Consider the following 21,569-nt stretch of genomic DNA (forward strand, 5'->3'; position numbering starts at 1 on the left):
AGGAGTCGCATGTCGAACAGCTCAGCCCGTTAAAACACGTGCTGCAGAACGTAGCGTCCATCGGTCGGTTTATAACACCATTAAGGTGTTACATCGTAATTCCTCTGTCACATATCAGCTCCATGAACTCTGAGCTTCACTGTTGCTCTCTGTTTCTCTCTGTTATATTAGGTTTTTTTCAGCAGCTAACATTAAGAACGATTAAGAAGGCAAATATTTCACAGATGTTACCAGTGCTGTTCTGATGGTGACAAAATGGAAAATCAGAATTCCCAACCTAAGACAAGGTAAAAAATAAAGAATGCCAATTTGAAGTCAGACCTCTTTGTCCGTATAGAACTGGTAGAGCATTATTAGTTTAATCATTTCTTGTTTTATGTCAAATATATGATACTATTTATGAGATTTGATGCCAATGGGAAAATAAAAGGCCAGAGCAAAAGAGTTTCACCTTACAACCTCTAAGATACAGCGAATAAAGCATTATTTGAAGTTGAAATTTCCCCTTCAGATCCGATCAACAAAATGCCATGGTTGTTTATTTTTCTGAGTAGTTACTTCAAACACCCACAGTGCTGAGATGATGTCATTCACTAATGGTAGACAGGGACATGTCTGCATTTAAGTATGAGCAACAGGATGGGCTGAGAGGAATTTACTGTGAAAAACCTACTCATAGAGTACAAGTTATTTTTATTTATGTCTTTTTGTGCATTCAAGTGAAACTTACTTAGCTCTTAAGCTCTTAAACAAAGTCTTGCTTATTCTTTCAAACTGTTCCCAGCTCGGCTGAGTCACGTCAGCCTCCTGTCTGCGTATGCCAGCGTCTAACCAATTACCAGCTTGCACTTCCTTGCTGATGACTCAGCTCATCTGGTTTACTCCAGCATATTTTTAAATGTCCAGCTCAGCCACACATGACAGTAAACCTACTCATCCTCTCAGGCAACAGGAGTAGCAAAGATGGTGCTACATATTGAGAAGCCTAAAATTTCATGTCAAACTTTGAGGAACTGTTCCATGCAATAAAATCTTGTATTAATTTGCTTGATGAAAAAACTAACGTTTGTTTATGATTTAAAACAACAACAAGCCTTTCATATTTCGGAAGGGGGGCGGGATCTATGGAGATCCTCCGAACAAACTCAAATGACAAAAAGATCTAAAAGGTAATTATACTATCAAATGCAGTCTAAAAGTGGTCTTTGTAACATATCTAAACTCACATCTGAAGGGAACTGGATCGTGTGGATGAAGTTTGGGCTGGGTGGTACCTGGCATGAGTGGCTGTCCAGTGATTCCAATGGGAGGCATCCCCAAGTTGTTCATGGCTGTTGCCCAGTGGTTTGGGTCCGACATGGGTATCGACATTGAGTTGGAGTCCATCGTCATGTTACAGATGCCCTCTGCAGAAACACAGACAACAGAACATGAGAATGGTTAGATCTTTGTGACTTTCTGTGATCTACGTGCCGTGTGACAGGAAGAGCGACTGAAAGCATCCACTTAGTTTTTAAAATAAAATACCCCTTTCAAACTCCCTGTTGCGTATCATGAAACAATATCAACACAGCTAGTAGCATCCGTCCAGAAGGTAATCGCACACAGAAAATGTTCCCCGTGGAAGAGAAACCACCCATCCACCACAAAAAGATTGGATAAATTCGTAACATACCATAATGTTATTGTCTGCATCTTGATGAATATAACTGTGATAGTCGAGTACTTCTGATACAATCCAAGAGTAATAAGAAGCCATGCAGAGGATCGAACAAAACCATCTTTAAGATGAGAAGTTCTACAACTGGTGAGATCCTAACGTAGCAGTGTGGCGCTGTCGCGTTGTCTTTCGTCACCTCCTTTTCAACAAATCGTTCATCAGTGAGTTCTGCCAGAGGGAAGAAGAGAGGGGAGGGGAGGCTATTGTGACCCTGCAGTCAGTCCCACACCACAGTGATTTCAACAGCACTGTCACAGAGAATCTATTCATCATGGTGTTGATGCTTGTTTGGCTGCTTCAACTGCCCGGCCTTTTGACACTCTCTGTCTCAGTGACCTGTGCCGACAGCGCACTGAAAATGATGCCATGTGACCAGGGGGATGTTCCGACCTCAAAATAGAAGAATTTTGCTTTGGAAAATTAATGTTGACAAACAGGATACATCTACTTAAAATGTACACCAATGAGTGCTCCAGTGAAAGAGCACAGCTCTTATTAGCGAGTGAGAGCAAGAAAACTTAAAACAGTATTATCACGGTGCCAAGCATGAATCCTGACGCTGTCTGGCATTTGTCAGAGAGTATAACACCGAACTCTGGAAAACTTTGACAAAATTCCAGTTCAATACAACAAAACTGCACACATCGTCTTAAACCGACACCGCTCGACTTTTCCACCTCTGAGTGATGCATAATAAAGCAAATATATTTAGGTCTGCACAATAAAAACTCTGCAGTGAGGTCAACGTGAACACATCATACATCAGCTCTTTCTTCCTGTCTGCAGTCCATTTCACAGCTCTAAATGCTTTTTAATGCTCTCCTCTGGTTGACCTCTTTCTCTCTGACAAACCTGTAAATTGCTGTGACTGCTAGGCTGAGCCAACCTGCCCTCTCCCAGAACGCCAAAGCCGACACTTCTGTTAATAATAAGCAGAGCAGCACCCTGCACACACTTCACACAGCAGAAGGTCTCGGGCAGAGAGCACTATGAGGCCAACACGTATAAATGTATGCGTCTGAACAACAGCAGCCACTATGTTGGTATTCCTTGTGTTCAGACACAGCTGGCCATGTGTAATAATGCTGTTTGCCTCTTCGCCTCCCTCTCCGAGCCACTAATTGCAGAGCTGTCTGCTGTCAGTGCCATAGAGAGGCCTGATAAAACTGAGTGTGTCTGTGTGTTGCTGTGATAATGCTGCTGACGAGGACTTCACGGGCTTGTTAACGAACACAACCCTGTTAACTGGGGACACTTTCCAGGGGTTCAAATTGAAGGAGAAGGAAAGTGAGGATGGGCTACTTTACGGCAGTTTTATTACAGTTTACAGTACATTAACTGTTGTCTCTGGAGAGCTGATGAATACAAACACTCAGGGTTTGACAAGCGATGTTCTCCGCCCAATTGAGTCTTTTTGCTTGGCTAAACAAATGTCAGATGTCAGCAAAGTATAAATCAGTGTTGTTAATCCAGAATTTAAGATGATCTGAAAATTGGCTATTGTAAGATGTCTTAAAAACTGTGGTGCAACAACTATACAATACATTTTTTTTCGAGGCTTCTGTAAGTAATCTTGTTCAAGAAAACAAACTACATTCATATTAAATTTGATTTACTTGAGAAATATCGCAACATAGACTTTGAAATTGTTTGGAAATGGACAAAACATACAGAAGATGCAGTAAAAACATACACGGCTGAGTTGGAGCTGAGATTTTAGACTATTTTTTTATTTATTTTTTGCCCGATTAATAAAAACCTATGTCCAATTAACCTTCAGTCTAGTCTACCGATGTAAATGACAACATTACCAGAATCCATCAGCGCTCGTCGATAAAGGACAGGCCACTTAATGATTTTGCGACTCGCATTAAAGCCTAACGCATTTAACTGGTGGGGTCATAGATGTTCAAGTGTACTTCAGGTGCAGGTTAAGTTATCTCCATTATAGCATCCTTCTGAACCTGATGAAAAATAGTCTGCATTCGAGTCATACGCCCCATCATTAATCTGTCTGTGATGCAGCACCCATTCATTTAGTGCCTTCAGTGTCACTTTTTAATTTCCATTCAAATCTCTGCTCCTGCTGTTCTGTGGATAATTCTGCTTGGACTCACCCTGCCATCCACTGTCTCATTTCCCACAATCACACTTACTTTCCTCTAATGATCAATTATACTTTCCAGCCGTGCACCTATCTACTTAAGTCACTCAGGGGCTTTTGATTTTTGAATGACAATGTGTCCTTGAGAGACGGGACTCAGCTTTTGCTCCCTCCAACTGTGCCATGCGACACCAGCACATCGATAGATGGAGCTAAGGAAGGAATAACAAACAGCTCCTGAGCTTTTTCAACACAGGGACACAGACACTGTGGTGCAAAGACAGACACAAAGGACGAAGTTCACCTAGCCAGAAAGAAGGAACAGGAACCAGGCTTAAAACTGGCTTTAAAGGAATCAACATGAGTAAATATATTTAACTGTTTAACTTTCATGTAACTACCAAATTAAATATAGATGTGCCTAACTGAAGTGTTAACACAAAGGTCAAATGATTAGATAACACAAAAATCAATTGCGATAAGAAGAAAAACAAGCCAAATTATTTTTAACTGTTAGAACAAGTTGATGTAGGGTTCGTGCAAATGCCACATCTAATTATATAATGTGAACAATCTCAGCATGTGTCGCCGAGAACTCGTGACAGAGATCCAAATGTAGAACTTTGAAGACCTGAACTTAATAAGTAAGTCTGGTTAAGCTTGGGTGGATTAACATGGAGGTCACAGCTATCTCTCCTCGTTGAGTGGTCCATTATTGTTTCCAAATGGGATGGCTGCAAAGCCTCTGTGATCGGGACGGTGTGACAAGAGGAGCAAAAATACACGTTCTGTGGGGCGATATCCTGCCTGGTCACCACCTGAACTAAAAGGATCTGGAGTCACTCCAGTTGATCAGGTGTAGGTTCTGTAACTTTATTTTTTGAAGCCAAGCGGTCTATTTTGATGAGATTGCTTTGATCTGTAAAGTAATTTTGCTCATCCAAAACAAGAAAACCCTGCATCTATCTTGTGATCATTTTCAATAGCCCCTTCACATTTTTCATCTTTACTGGAAAATATCTTAGCGAACAACAACTTTGATGAACATTTATGGACCAGAATAACGTTAATGAAGAAAATAACAGATTTCCTGTCAGAAAACACAACGTTTATTTTAATTGTACTCACGTAGCATTGTAAGTCTAAGACAGAAAGTAACAAACACTTATGGATATGTTGTTATGGGACCGCCCTGTGTGCTACTCTACACCCTCATCACCATGATGCATATCTGCACTCAGGATATCGCTCATGGCACGTAAAGCAATAGTGATTTTGATTCAGGCAGGGTCCACCCAGCCCAAGGCTTTCCTGATACTCCATTCTCTGCAGCCTGTGACCAGCTTTTAGCTCCCTTAAAAGCTCCCCCAGGAGGCAGATAGGAAATTAAGTCATTTAAAGCCCCATTGGCTGTAAGCCCCAACAGCAGGCAGGGAGGCGCTGGGGGCCATTTAGTCTAAAATGCGCATGGTTTTAACAGCTAACCACAGGTTTATTACAGCCCTTGGAGAGCAAATTCAAGAGGGAGCTAAGAGATGAGGATTGGAGATAAAAGAGAGAGAAAAGGTCACTTTGCGCAGGCAGCTGGGATGCTGACGAGACTCAACTTCAAAAACTGAAGCAGTGACTAAAGCAAAGAGGGCTCATGATAGATGTTACAAAAAAATTGTAACTATGTTGCACTGCATATTGTGTTGCCACTCCTGAGCACTCTGAGAATTCTTTCCATCTTTCCTTCCTTTGTTTGCTTCAGAAAACATGACTTATTTTTCCTTATGAAGGCTGGAAAAGGCAACACTGTGATTTGATTAAGAGCTGCAGACCCCTGAAACCATCTCTGTCCTCCAGTCTGCAAGCCAAAGCAGCAACAGGAGATGTCACTGCACGTTAACGGACCGAAGGAGGGGGAAGATATCCAGGGTAATGGTTCAGCTAAGTCAACTTGGACCCGAGGATACACCTCCAGATACTTCTGTAAAATGTCAGGTCGCAGGAGAGTGGAAGGAATGAGATGAGGCTAAAGCAACCTGAAATCTAACACTGTTGTGCCCATGTCTTAGCAGAGACCAGGCCCCATCATAGCTCAGCGAGTGGACCGTGGGACGAGGGGAAGACTCCGTTTGAAGCCCTTCCACGTCCTTATTTGAATCTCCCTGTAATTCTGTTACACAATCTTGTCTCTGTAATGAGAAATAAATTAAATCAGAGCAGACAGATGAGCATTCGTAACCAAGTTAGAGTACCTGTTCTCCAGAGAAAGGTAAAAAATAAAACTCTGCATATTTGTTGTTGACCCACAAATCTTGCACACAATATTGGAGGAGAAGTCTGGCTTTTTTTTTTTTTTTTTTTGAAAGAAAATTGAACAGTGTTGAGAGAAAAAAAAAAAAAGTTCTGAAAGGTTAACTGCTCTCTATTGCCACTCCGACCTTCATTTTCACCAAACATGCAGGTCCGCATCTTTGTGTGTGTGTGTGTGTGTGTGTCTCAGAGTTTGGATGGGGGGTCAAAAATCCACTTCACACGCATCTTGGAGAATGTGACAGTAAAGAAAGAAGCCAAGAATGAAAAGAGATGTTTGCGAGAGTAGAAAACCTTGTTTGGAGGACAATTTGTACAACCTTATCTCACATGAATTATGAAAGCCCTCTAAGATAGATATAAAGTATGTACTCATAATAACCACTCCATTTTCTTTCCCATTACTTACAAGCGTGACATACCCACATACTCACACAGTGTCTCTTTAATAATGTATGACTGCCCTTCTCCCCACTTCTTTGATCTGTTAATTATGATAAAGCTGCCAGGGGTCTGGTGATTAGCGGTGGCACAGTCAAGAGTGCCCTGAGTGTTATACTACACCGCGTCTCATTTAGGACCAGAGAAGAAGACAACAAAGTGAAGATGTAAGGACAACAGAGGTGGCCTGAAGACAATCCGACCTCACGGGGGGGAATAAACTGGAGGAGAACCTCCCTCTGCTGTCTCTCTTACAACCACCACAATGAATTCTGATGACTAAAATCTCTAATAAGAGTTGAAACCTGGGAGATAAATACAGAATCGTAATTTCTTTTAAAAGCTGTTTTTTATGTTGTAGCCAGAAATATCTGTTAGCTTAACTGTATGTTCTTGTTACGTTTAAGAGAGCAGAATACATCTGTAGCGTGACCGCGATTGCTGCACCTGAATGCAGATGTGAACCGTTAGCTTGAACTGCACCTTAAAAACTAACACAAACTTACGTATTAACATTACAAAACAGTCTCTTAAGTTTCTTTTACTTTGCTTCAATATTTTATCCACCTCACTGATCACCTCATGTTTACTCTGTTCTCAACTCTTGCTGGTTTGTTCCTGCAAAGAATTTTCTTTCAAAGTGCTGCTCTTATCTGTCCAACTCACTCTCAACAAATAGATTTATTTGAGGAGACAGGATTCAAGAGACTTTTACTTTGATTTTCCAATAATAAGTCAGTTAAACACGTCAAATAACATTAACTATTTATGAAGCTGCCTGCTGAATAACTAACTAACTGCAGAGTCGACAGGAAGAGCTTTCTAAGTAATTTACCGATCTTTTGCGATTTGATGATAGCGGTGATGGTGATCAGTGATAATTGATAAGGAATCTACTGCATTTGCTTCCAACAGGTGGACATGAGTGAGAGGACGGCAGCAGAGGTTGAAAAATGATCAAGACTATAATTAGGAGTGGAAAAACTAACCTGAACCCACTCCTATGCTAAGGTTGAACCTCTAATTCTTTACCACAGGACTAATGCATAAATAATGAGGATCAAACGGTTCCAACAGTCAATCCAAAGCTGAAGGACACCAAATCCTACTTTGTCTGCAGAACTGAAATAATTAATTAATACGCTCCCTCGTCCCCACAGCGACCCTCATCAGAATGTGATCGTTTCTTTAAGCCTCCCACATGATTAAAAATCTCTTTGAGCAGATCGCAGATGCACTCAAAAGACTGGGCGAGGAAGGAAGTTTGAAAAGCAGACCAGACATTTAACACACACACACACACAAACTCACTACAAAGAAATCAACAATTATTAAACTGAAAGTTAAACATGTAATATAGAACTGTTGTGTCTCGGTTGCATGTCAATGAACAGTGGATTTTCCGTCTGACTACAACAGTAAAATGAGTGCTGACCATGTCGCCACCCATGAGTATCTGGAAGAATATTTCAACGTGTTCATCCCAGCTATTCAGCAACGTTTAATAGCATTTTAGGCTCCATCCACACGTAGCCGGGTATCTGCTAAAACGAATATATTTTTCTACGTTTGGACCTGTCATCCACATGAAAACGCATAAAAACGCATCGTAAACGAATGTTTTTAAAAACTCCGGGCAAAGTGAAGATTTTTGAAAACTCTTATGCAGCTGCGTGTAGACAGAGATAACCGGAGTTTTGCGTTTTCGAACGTCACAATATGCGCCAAAACAACAACAAATCTGCTTTAAAGTCTAAAGTGCGACCTTTGCTAACTGAAGAAGCATGGATGTCTTGAGAACTGTGGTGGTTATTATTGTGCAGGCGCTGTTTACTGCCTTGATTTTACACGCCCAAGTCGTACTCCCAGAGGAATGGCGTGACAACTTCCGCATGTCCCGGTCCTCCTGTCGCTGTCGGAATTATTACGTCCTCATATCGAGGGGCAGTCCACTGTCATGCGATCACCTGTCAGTGTGCTCAAAAACGTTGCGTGCACACTTTATTATTTAGCTGACGAGGGCAAATTGCGCAAAACAGCAAATGGATTTGGGTTGTCAAGACAGGTGAAAACGCAGATGTTCGGTTATGTGTGGAAGGCGTTTTTTTCGAAAACGAGGTAATGTGGATACAAATTATTTTATAAACGGAGGGGGGGAAATATTCGGTTTTAAAAATACCCGGCTACGTGTGTACATAGCCTCAGTCTCGGCGGTGCAGAGGTCAATGTTAAACCACAACACAAAAGCTGCTCTTGCTTCTACAGTGTTGACAGACAGCACGGTTGGCCACTTAATCAGAACACCATCCTTGTCCCAGCATACATGAACGGGAGCTGAATCATGTTATTGACCGACGCACGTCCCACGTTCTGCCACCTCTGTGGGAGATCTTCACACAAGAAAGTACAGCTGAATTCAGTTACTCGGATTGGGATTTTGTCAAAAGACAACCAGATTATAAAACCAGGATTTTATTAGAGCCGAGAGGTAGTCATTGAGAAAATTTTAAAGGACAATTTCTGATGCCTTTATCTGTCTGACAACAGGAACAGAAAAAATATGTGAATGAGATGCCATCTGTTGGGAATTTAGCTGCATTAATATACACTCACACTTTACTTAACTTTGGGGCATGTGAGGCCAATCTGATTCTCGTTGAGCAGCTGTTGGTCTGGTTTTGAATAGACCAATTTTATATGTTGGCCACACCAACATGTTCACATGCATTTTAAAAGTCTGGTTTTGGTTGAACAAACAAACACGACACTAAAGTCGTGTTTGTTTGCTTACTGAAATGATAAAAATTAGCCTTATTTTCATTCATCCTAAAATATCATCCAGGCAGCAGAGAGTGGATAATACGGACTTAATAAACCAAAAAATTTAATACTTCGAGGTCATGACTCAAACAAGCTTTGTTCAACTAAATGCCTCATTTCAATTCCCTAAATGAGTTCCATCTCTGGGTTTGAAAAGGCTCATTGCTGCTGTTGCATCCTTTTAAAATAAATTGCATGATTGTTAGTTGGGAAGCAAATACGGCAAACAAGTGCATATCAGGGGCTGACAGGCATAAATTTCTGCCATGACAACTGGGAATGAGTGAAAAAGAGAAAGGCACAAACATGCACAGTGGACATCAGCATTCATCTCACTGAGAGGCAGTCTTACAGAAGACTTACCTGATAGGAAGATTAGTTTTAGTAAACAAAGTCAAATTCCATCATCTTATCAGGGGGGGCCATTTTCATACAAAAAGGAGCAAACGCTCTTGTGTTTGTGTCAATGCTGTCAAAGAGGAACATCTGCTCTTGGGCAGGAGTATGACTCTTCCCAGTCTTATCAGGCTGAGAGAGGTGACAGACAAGAACAGATTACTCTGATATCTGGGGGTAGAAAGAGGGAAGAAAGGTTCAAGGCATAAAAGAGAAAAGATCACAAAAAGTGCTAGAAAGGCACCACAACTGCACCGTCTAAGCATTCTGAATAATGTGATGTGATAATGATGTGAGATTGTATAATGTAAATATTCAAAAAAGTGTCAAAAATTTGGAAAGCTGGTGTTTTGTGAGCAAATCAATGCAGCCTGTCTGTCACAGTGCACGCTGACGGCCCTGAAAGGGTAACATTTATATCTCTCAGGTGATGGTCAGATTGTGAGGATGAAGCATCGGCAGCAAGCGCCTGGCTGTGCTTTGACACAGCAAATCCAAGCTGCAGACAGCGCTCTTTATCTTTGGCTTTATCTCGACCTTTGGCTCATAAATACACACTGTTGTGACAGTCTCAGAATTTTGGTTGGTCAGAACTACTGAAGCATTATGCTGAAGAAACACTGAAACAACTCCTCATTGCCTCAGTTACATTTAACAACGTAGCTACATTTTAGTTTTTTATCGTTTTTAGCTTGACAAACGGCATGAATATGAGTTTTAATGCTGACTAATATCTGATAAAGTTTATCCATCCATCCTTTTTCTATACCCGCTGATTCCAACTCAGGATAGCAGGGGGAATATGCATGTTCTCCCCATGTATGTGGGGAGAACATGCAAACTCCACACAGAAAGGATCAGCGTGTAGCCCGTAATAAGTTTATATTGTAGGGAATTAAAACAAAAATAAACTAGTTAAAAAACTAAATTATGCGACCGGCACGAGGCAGCTCAGTGTTAATGTTCGAAATAATGGTGGCTGAGATGCATGTTCTCTGTGGTGGAAAAAAACTGACCCACAGGCCAATATTTGCATTGCAAATAGCTGTAAAGACTCTTCAACATATGAATGTGAGCAGAGAGAGACGGATTTTCGCTTTACATTTGGTCTGCAAGCTCTCTTGTAATTTCTTTAAGTAGTCTCTTCAGGAATAGTTCTCCAGGCTTCTTGAAGAACATTTCAAAGCTCTTCTTTGGATGTCGGCTGCCTTTTGTTCCGTTCTGTCAAGATTATCCCACACTACTTCAATAATGTCGAGGTCTGAGCTCTGGGGGAGGATTCATCCCTCCATTAGACCTCTTTCCACCGATTTTCAGTCTGGTTCTTGTGTCATTTGGCAGACTTCAGCCTTTTCCCTGTTTCCCTTCCTTAAGAACGGCTTCTTGAACGCCACCCTTCCATGGAGACCATTTCTGATGAGGCTTGGGCCGACAGTAGATGGATCAACTGCAGGTCCAGATGCATCTCTCAGCTCCTACTTCAGGTCATTGTTGAATTATTTTCCTATTTCTTAAGGACATCATTTTTAGATACTGTTCATGTTTGAATGAAATTCAGCAATGCTGAAGAACTATTGCTCAATGCCAGTTTAAAAGATTCAAGAAATTCTGGATTCTTGGAAAAAAGAAAGAAAGAAATGAGTGGTTGCTAAAGATTTTTGCTGAGTATTGTGATTAACTTTAAAAAATTGCTGATTCTTCAAAACTAGCTTGTTCTTTTACCCTTAAGCTCAAACACTCTGCAGATAAATCTGAATGTCATTACTCGTGACACAATCCCTAATGAAGGCAATGCCTGTCTGACAGGAAGCTGATCAAAGTGATCGACCAAATGATGTCATAAAACAGCTGCTGCTGCTCTTTAGAAAGATGAGCTCTAACAGACGGGAAGTTACTTTATTGAACATGCTGGAGGAGGAGGAGGAGGAGGAGGATGACATCCTTCTGTCTTCACTGACAGCCGAGGAGCTGATCATTGTCCTGCATTTCTGTCACATCTGGGAGACAAACACAACACAGCTGGGGCGTCTGGGAAACAAACACCAAAGATGCACGAGAGGCAACGGGATGTGTGTCTTTATCGGCTGTTGACGTATCAATTTGAACATGAACAATGAACCAATGACACCATATATGATATGAAACTGGTGGCTTCATAATTCAAACATGCATCATGAACCAGAGCAACTCTACAAACAGCTACATGAAGCCCGATGAGGCAAAACATGCTTTCACGGCAGAAGTAACATTTGTGATGTGCATTTAATTTCAAAAGCATATTTTACATTTACACTCCAAGTCCTACAGATCTCATTACTGAGCAGAAGAAATGCCTCCTCGTTTTAATGTGTAAATGATGTACAGCACCAATTCCTGCTGTCCTGTGGGGGGGGGGGGAGACGAGCAACAGGGGAAGAGACGATGACTGAAATATTTCTTAAAGCAGGCCAAGCTGTCACATCATTAAATGCTGATTTGTGAGTAGTCAGTCATGTAAAGATGTAAAGAAACAGTCTATTACCAGAACATCAATTTAAAGAGGATAGATGTAATAGGCTATTTGATCATTTTGAGTCGTGAGAGGGTAAAAGATGAAACTCATCCACAGCTGTGGGACCTGAGCCAACAATTTGTGTGATAGCTCAGTGATTAAAAACGGTTCCAATCTGATAAACTATGTGTAACCATACATGGATTTAAAGTACAATCAACCAGGGTTCAATCAAGGATCCTTTTACTTTTATGAGACAGCTTACGTAGCCCAGTGGGAAATTGGCTTCAACGGCGTTGAACCTCATCAGCATTCATACCGACAGAGCTAAAGTATCGCCAACCGAGTCACCAGAAAAGAAAATAATATGCTACGCTAGGAGAGATAAATCACAAACATGGCTTCATCACCGGAATGAACATTTGTCATTTCTGTTACAGTTTTCTAAAATGATCCCTCAACTATTTGGTCAATAAGATGGTAAGAAAAAGGAAAAGAAAGAGAAAAACACAGAAAGAAATGGAGGTTAAAAGTGTCAGTTTTGACTTCAAGGACCAAAGGTTGCATCTTTGAATTTCTACCGTTGCCCAAACAAAAGTCTAATCTATAATAATGTCTGTAAGAAAAGCAACTGAAAACCTAAAACAAGGAAATGAATGCTTGTTAATTTGCTAAGAAATAACCACTAAATCCAAAACCAAATCCCAGTATCACAGCTTTGAGTTTTGACTCATTTTTTAATGTTAACACAATTGTTATTATACTTCCTGTTCTTCCTGTCACTCTCTAAAATGACAACATACCACCATGTTAGTTATTGGCCATTTGTAAGGTTTACACAGAGAAGCCCACTGACTGTTATCATTATTCATGGAAAACTTGCTGTGCTTATGCTTCCAGTTCGACTTTACAGCACAAAGCAAAGGTAGACCCACATAACATCTATATTCATTTCAAAATCTATGAATAATTTGATTAAACTGGCCAATAATTTCTTATAGAACTGAAAAGATTTCAGTTTTATGAACAGCTGGGAAACACGTTGCTGTTCCTGTTGAACCAGGTTTGGTGTCATTGTCATTGCGTCATGTTTTTGTATGAGTGTGTGTTTGGGAGTCGAGTAGCTTGAAGCTAAACCGGTGACAGATTAGTGTGACACAAACCCTCAGAGGTTACCAAACTGCTGATCAGACAAGTAGACATTTGCATCATTTTTCAACAACTTTCAGATTGTTCCACTTCTTATTAAGACCCCCCCCAAAAAACAGGAACAGATTGCATTCTGAAATTAGACTTTGGGAATTGGAAGTCCCGATTGGATTGAATAAATTTGGAAATACATTTAGTCAAATACTGTCATTCTTTCTAGCATTTTTGCTGAGAACAAACTCTGCTTTGATCTTACTATTAAAATATATTGCAATTTCTAGCATTTCCAAATAGGAAGGGAATATACTCGAGCGCTTCATGGGAAATAATTGGGGGAACATTCTTGGAGCATTGACACAAAGGAAGACTGTAAAAACAGGTATGTAAATTAAAAACAATAAACTTGTGGGGTGCAAATCATCTTTTCATGAATTATTCTACTGGAATGGTCATGGAAGTGAATTTATACAAGCATAGAAACTGATGGGACCAAGACATAAAAGTTTGTGCAGATGCTTTATAAGTTTCTCCCAAGAAGCTTTTCTAAAGAGTAGAAACAATCTAACTAAGCACAGACTTAGCAAAACAAACAATCACAAGAAAAACTGAAGCTCGTCACAGATGTCACCCTTTTTCTTTTTTTTAAATAAGAAGTCCCAACTTCAAAGGGAAATTAATTAAATAATGTAACAAAAGTGGCACAAAAAAAAAGAAGCTAAAAGTGAAACAGAAACTTAAATTTTAACTGTGGAGAAAAACATGTAACACTACTGCACGCTCAAGACACAACAGTCTGAGTTATGATGAGCCTGTTGAGAGATGCAAAGACACGAGTTAATCTAACATGAAATGAAACATCTCCAAGGCCGCTTAAAATAACTGCAGTTAAATTGTAGCTCAAATCTTTTATTTTCTCACTGCATTCACAATCATTTTAAGGCTAAAAGGCCACAGAAGAATAAAAATCTTAAAATCAGCTTCAGTTTAAGTCACTGGGGCCTAAATGTTGACTAAATCTGTGCCAATCATTTCCAGGTACAGGATGTGAGGACAGATTGCAAACACCACAGATCCTAGAGTTAGAATGTAAGTAAAAAAAAATCAAGTATTGTTAAGTATTGTCAGTTGTTTGGGTTTCCCTAAAGCAGTGTAAGGCTCCACCTACAATAGAAACAGCCAGCAAATGACGTGTTATGTTGCGGCATGAAATGACTAAAATTCAACAGAATTTTTAAGGTGTATCACTTTACCGTACGTGTTGCAAGTGCTCATTGTTTCAGGCCAAACTGCCTCCAGTATTAAACACAGCAGTGAAACTAATCTGGGCTTTAGTATGGAGGGCAACAAGCCACTCTTCTCAATGGAAGCTTATCACTTGCTGGACCTTCTCCAACTCTCTATGTTTCCAATGTTCATCTGCATGAACTATAATCTGAATTGCTCTTAAGGAGGAAAAGCCACACAGAAATATCTATGAAATGCTGGTGTTAAAACACACAACACCCTCGGGGAGAAATTTCCCCTAAAAGATTTTGTAATCCAGCTCATATTTCTGGACTTCATAACGCCAACAAAGAAAAAAAAAAAAATGGAAGTAAAGGATGTAGTGCTAATAACGCTTTCACTCCTGGACTACAGTCAATAATGACAATAGCAGATACAACAAGTCATCTTGGAGGTTTCTGGTTTGGCTCAGCGTCCCATAATACATCTGAAACCGTCTCTAATGACCAAAAACTCAATGCCAAACAAAAAGAAAAAAAAAAAAAAAGAGAGGATCAATAAAAATGCTGCAAGCTTTCCAGGCCAAAAGAGGATGGATCAGATGGTGAATTGGGTGAGAAGAATAAACGAAAAGCCTGGAGGTTTAGATTAAACACAGTGCATGAGATCCAAACTGAACTAAAGGCTGCACTTCAGAGCTTGTTAAATCTGATGGGAGACCGAACAGCTGGGCAATTTAATTGATCCCACATGCAATCTCAAGCATACAACTCATCAAAGACAAAAATAAATACAATCTTCTCTGCACAAAGCTCTATGTATGGATACCACTCCTCAAAACAACAGGGGCACCATATTAGCTTTAACATGTGTTTTTCAAATCTCAGAATCTGCTTCCTCTTTGTCAGTGTGGCCGGTGTTCTAAGCTTCATTAGTTTCACCAGGTTCATTAAAAGTATCAGTTACAACAACAAATAATAATTAAAACTGGGGAGGGGGGTGGGAGAAGCTGCCACCACAACAGTGACCTCCCTCATAACCTGTTGGCACCCTCATTTTACAATACAAACATCGCTCTCTTCTCTGGGTTTGGCATTCGTTGCCCTTTAACAACCCTGAAGACATCCTCCTTTCACACAGAAGTGGACAATCTTGAGACGAGAGCACACTCATCTGCTCACAAAGTTGACATTCTCCCCAGCCCCAAATTTGTCTTCAATTTTGGTTTATTGTTATAAGACAGAAGCTTGAAGGACAATCCTCATTTCTACTTCTTATTGTTCCATGAGAGCAGGGCAAGAAAGCTTAGAAAGAGGAGGGGAGTGTCAGAGAAATTCAGACTCATAGGGAAAAATCTCAAGAGCAACTAAGAGTCAAATACAGAGGGCCTGATTAAATTCCTCCACAGTGCTGTCAGTGCTATACAAGCAGAAGCTACTCCGGCAGCACAAAGGATTTACAGAAACATTGATGCAGCACAAATACAAATACATTCATACATATGTAAAAAATTAAGAGATCTAAGAATCAGAATCAGGGTGTGCCAGAGAGAGATCTCCATTCTAAGTCTGAAGCTTAGAATAGATGCTAGAATAGATAGCACGGATTCCCAGATTGATAGAGATTTAGTAGGTAAATTGTCAAATTAAATTAATACTGTAGCCTGGAGACTGTTATATTAGAGCATAGTTGAGCTGGGTTGAAGGAAATTTGCTGATTCACAAGTAGTCACTACACAGCCAAGGCCTTGTTTAGTACAAGAGACACAAATTGAACGTGTGTATCGATGCCTAAAGGACAGTCTGACAACCTCTGGGAGGAAAAACAAGCTGGGGCGCGTCTTTAAATCTGTTTTCTGTCTCTTTTGTAGTTTAAACTGTCAGAACAAGAGACCCAGGTCTTGTTCAATTCTTACGCCTTAGAAAAGAAAAGTTGTGGGACTGTCATTCTTTTCTTGTGGTAACAGAGCTGGAGGTACTCATAGCTGGTTAAATTATTCTATGCTTGGAGAAGAAACATCTTTGATGGTCATGGTTTGTCAACAGCTAGAAAAGCCCTCAAGCAAACTGTAAACCATAACATCTCCGTGACAGCCACTGCTCTCTCCACCACACGTCTTCTTTCATATCAACTGAGAGGCCATTGAATAATCTAGAAAGCAGAGTCGGATTTACATCTTTTAATTGGGATTTGTACAATCCGTTAATGAATTTGTTCAGAACACGGAGATCTTCATATCACCTTGTCACCGTCCAAAATGTTCTTTGAAAATGAAAACTTTTAAGCGATCACAGTAGACTGTGCCTGCATGCTGCTGGTGAAACTCCGGAGACACTGAGGTTTGCCTCCGTGACTCCCAGCACCAACTGTGGGGAAAGGCATTTGTCTCATTTCCTCTCCATCCATCTCATATACACCCACACATCCTTCCATTAGACAAGCTCCTGGGACTGTGGCAAGTTTCCCATCAAGTAAAAGCCAGGCGAGGCTTTTTGTGAGTTGTATTAACTAAAAACAGAAGCATAATTACTTCCTTGAGATAAAAAAATAATAAAAATAAATTATCCACAGGAAGGAATAAGGAATGATGCATTTCAAGGTGGGCAGAGAAGAAGTACGGTTAGGCGAGACGAAATAACTGTAGAGGGAGTGTTGAGTGGTATTAATTACATTGACTTCATAGACTATGGACACATTAGAGGAAAAATGTCTTCATCAGCAGTTTGAGCTCATACACAGGAGGCTCTGGGCTATTTCTGCCAGCTAAAACATCTGCTAAGTACATGACCAGGGCCTGAGACATGAAAAGAATGGAGGACTGAAAATTTAACTGAAAAGATGTAATGGCCGGGTTTTGTCTTGTGACATGACACTGACCAGAGGCTGCATTCATTTTTAGCTATTTAATAAAAGAAATGGGATAAAACATAACAGCATATACTGTATGCACACAGCTACCACTCGTCGCGCTGTCAACCTGCACTTGGTTGCGAGGGAAACCTAATGGGTGCACTTCTATCACCATGACTACGACGAAGCAGGACAACCAACTAACAGCTGTGAACTTTAAGAGGAGACAAAAGTGGCAAGAATGAACCTAAAGAGTTTCAGGATGTCGGAGCGAGATTTCCAGTTTAACCGTTTTTACTTTTCCAGAGTAGATTCAGAAGTACTGAAATCCCTTCACTGTGGCCTGCTGTTAGTTAGGGACTAAACACTTTCCACTGCTTAAAGGGGAAGTTGTTTTTTTTTAAACTGTGCGGCAGCGGAGCGCGGCGATGTAGTCATCCCACTAGATGCGTGTGTAGAAAGCCCCTAATAGCCCCCAATAACAACAACACGGCAGCTATGAGCTAACAGTGCAATAGTACGCGTTCATTCATTCGACTTAAAAGACAGAAATGAAAATAAAGACAGATAATGCCTTATTTTGAGGCTGTATTGTCTATGCCCTGTTCTCTCCTGTTAAATGGATATACGCGGATCTCGAGTGATCTAAATATCTTCCGAACTGTTATCGGTGAGTAGATGAACGTATTTAATGCCAGATATAAGGTCCAGGTTTAAAAAAAAACAAACAAAAAAAACTTTCCTTTTAATATCGGTTAAAACAAATGGCTACTTTGTTAAATATACATTCAATTTGAAAGGAAAATAGAAAAAATACCATCTGTGATCATACAATAAAGTTAATTGTGGGCATGCTTTCATCAGATTTGACTGATAATTGACTGGGAAACAAACTGAGAATCCACCAGCACAATTTGATTTTAACGGTTTTCAAATTTCAGACTTAGCATACACACTTACAAGTCTGTTGTAAATCAGTTGGGTCATATTCATGAGGGGAGAGACGAGGAGCAAAGATGAAGCAGAACATTTAGAAACAAACAGAAGCCTTAAAATGGGGTAAGAATAAACAGCATTGTCATTCATATTAAGAAACTGGCTGATAAAATAGATTCTACTACGTTCAGAGGATGGAAAAGAATTGTTGGAAAATTAGGCTCTGGCCCTCGATTGGAGCCTGTCCGCCCAGTGACTGCTAAACTGTTGTCATCTGACCGTGCTGCTGACTACTGCAGCAGGTGGCAGCATCTTATCAGGAGCTGCCAATTACAACATGGGAATCTTATCAGCAGTAGTCAATTAGAAGCAGGGGAGTTGCTGTGGGGAAATGTCAACAGCTCAGCGGACTTTGCCAGGTTTCTTATCTGGCCACGCCTCTTCATCCAGGCAGGCTTCTTTGAGCATGTCACCGTAATGACTGCCAATGCAGTGTTGTGACATGACGGGCTGAAGGAATTGCAGGGTCTCAAAAGAGAAAGACTCCACGCTTCCCGAGAACTGCCATATTTCAGGAGGTTTCTTTTGTGACAGCTGATGACGAGAAAGCTAAGAAATGCTTTCATTTTTCACTTCAGCTGGGTGTGTGTCTCGACTTAATACCAAAGCTTGCAGAGGATATTAAAAAACTAGACATGTAGCAATACTCATGGGGTCATGGATTAGAAAGTGTGCGGTGAAAGCAGCAGAAACTCTAACCCTAACTTTTAAAAGTTTTTAATGGGCCATCGTTCTTACTCAACTGTAAAGACAGTCAGAAGCTGGCATACTGTCAAAAAGTAAGAACATATGGAAGTGAGAAAAATAGAACACGTTCATAAAGGCAAGAGAACAGAAGTCTCATTCAAAACAGGGGTCTTGGTTTTAGCAGACAGTTCAGGATGAATACGGGAAATGCTACACCACTGTCAATAATCAAAGCTGACAGTGGAAAGAACACAGTTTGTAAAACAGGTTTCTAAGGTTTTCACAGTTCAAGAGGGAACGCTCTCGGTATTCACAACTCCACACGGATGAGAGCTCGATGCAGTGTTTCCGCTTGCAAATATCTGTCCAACAATCTCCACAGAGGAATCGATGACATGCTCCTGAAACTCTTTTCCACAGCCGTCAGAGACCCATAACCAGAACCAACGCATTGGTTCCGCCTCTCTATCTATTCATGTGGTGATCCTCTGATTTCATTTGGTCTTACGTAATGACTTTAAGTGGTGCACGCCGTACTCGTGTTAGACCTGAGGTATTTAGATCATGACGTCTTATTGTTATGTGGAGGGTTGGTGCTTTCTTACAGTTTCCAACCATGTTTACAATTATTGGATCAAACTGTCCAACTAATTGTCATTTTCATTAGAGATAAATCTGCACATCATTGGATCTATCTACATGCGTCTATATATTGACACGTTTTCCTCCTTTACAGCACGGAGAGATTTATAACATGGTGCTAGTACGAAATTTGAAACCTTAGTAATATGATCAATGCTACAGAAAAATAAGAGAGAATATGATGCTTTAACTGTCAACACTGTGGCTATAAGTGCAGCAACTGCATCCATGGACATGAAACTTTTCAGTTAAACATGACAGTATGGATTGGCTCTTCAGGCCACATGCAAGATTTAAGGCACAGACTTGGGGCAGGGGGGCAATGAATGAATAAATAAATGAATGAATGAATGAATGAATGAATGAATGAATGAGTCAGTCTAGTGCCTTCTCTGATAAGACTATATGAGCGGAGATAACTGCAGTTTTTTCAAATGTTCATCGTTTCTCTAATGGCAGCATGGTTGGCTGAAACCATGAGAGATAGTTAGAGTGGCTTTAACACTTGAGCAAAGACACCGTCTGCAGCAGAGTGGCAAGGCACGGTGACACGCCTTTCCAGCGCACGCTCACAACAGAGGTTAGCTGCTGACTTCTAGTATCAAAGCCTCAAATGCTGAGACTCTGCATCGGAGCAGGCGAAGCAGTCGGAGCTCAGCGTGTCCATACAGCACACCGACTGAGTCATTTTCACATTTTTTATTTATAAAAATCCATTCTGGGCCTGCTCCCACCAGCTCTCTCTGCAAAGTAATTTCACACGGTTTACTTTGCATTCATTATCTGAGATCTGAATGCATTTCTGCTGTGTGCTCCCGATGTCCACAGATATGGGAAAGAAATTCCGCACATTTTCTGCTCCAGTTACATGAAATCGTCAGCAAAATTAATTTTAAAAAGACATTTAATATCGATTATAAAAAAAAAAAAAGACTACTGTGAGATCACTGTTACTGGAAGCCTTTGTTAACGCTTTTCTCTTTTTTAAAAGATGAATGAATAATGCTAAGCGAAGCAGCGGTACCACTTCAATTAGATAATCTTAATTCACACTGGTCTATTGCAAAGCCAAGATCTAAGTGTATATAAATTATTTAGCAATACACAGGAAAAGATAAAGACTTTTATCCTCAAAAAGCATAAACCGATGTGTTACAGATGTGTGAAATAGACATGGCAAATATCAAATAGACTAAGTGTAATGTTGTCATAAAAACAAACAAAACACTTCCTTGTGGCTCTGACAAATGATTCAAACACTATTCTGGTGAACGTCATTATAACAAAGCTGGGAATTTAATATCCTTAATCATCTGGTGTGCTGACTTTAGATTAAACCCATTAGCCCTCCTTATACAATACCAACACCTGAGGGGGAACTCAGGCCGAGCAGGGTGAAGTCAAGCAGCTGTTAACAAAGCCGCTGCTCTGTTGACACCAGTTTGATGCCAGAAAACCCAACGAATTCCACAATACATAAGAACTGGGAGTTGAAAAATAAAGGCTTGGTCCTACTGTGAAGCTTGTTAAACTCTCATTTGATCAGTTTAATTTGTAAGTATATCAAAACTGCAAAAAAAACCTTTAAGAATATACTTTGATGAGATGGTGCACTTTGATCCTGTCTTTTTTCATTTTCATCATTCCTTTTAATGATGACAATCTAGATTTCCTATGGTTAACTGACAGCGTCTCTCTCAGTCATCTTTATGTCCTGGACGTCTGTGACAATGTTTCAACACTTCCAA

At 40.4% G+C, this 21,569-nt stretch overlaps 1 protein-coding gene across 6 annotated transcripts in view; it reads right to left on the bottom strand.

The window, feature by feature from the left end:
- enox2 (ecto-NOX disulfide-thiol exchanger 2) overlaps positions 1-21,569 on the bottom strand; it is a 163,765-nt gene that overhangs the window by 53,733 nt on the left and 88,463 nt on the right. For all 6 annotated transcript variants that reach the window (XR_012772741.1, XM_075481791.1, XM_075481793.1 and 3 more), the window contains one exon: positions 1,275-1,406. Coding sequence is in view for 5 of the 6 variants with exons in the window: in XM_075481791.1 (XP_075337906.1) it covers positions 1,275-1,406 (132 nt within the window). In the remaining variant the exon portion in view is untranslated. The remainder of the gene's footprint in view (positions 1-1,274; positions 1,407-21,569) is intronic.

The sequence above is a fragment of the Odontesthes bonariensis genome, chromosome 13 (genome assembly GCF_027942865.1).
Source record: "Odontesthes bonariensis isolate fOdoBon6 chromosome 13, fOdoBon6.hap1, whole genome shotgun sequence".
Taxonomy (NCBI): domain Eukaryota; kingdom Metazoa; phylum Chordata; class Actinopteri; order Atheriniformes; family Atherinopsidae; genus Odontesthes; species Odontesthes bonariensis.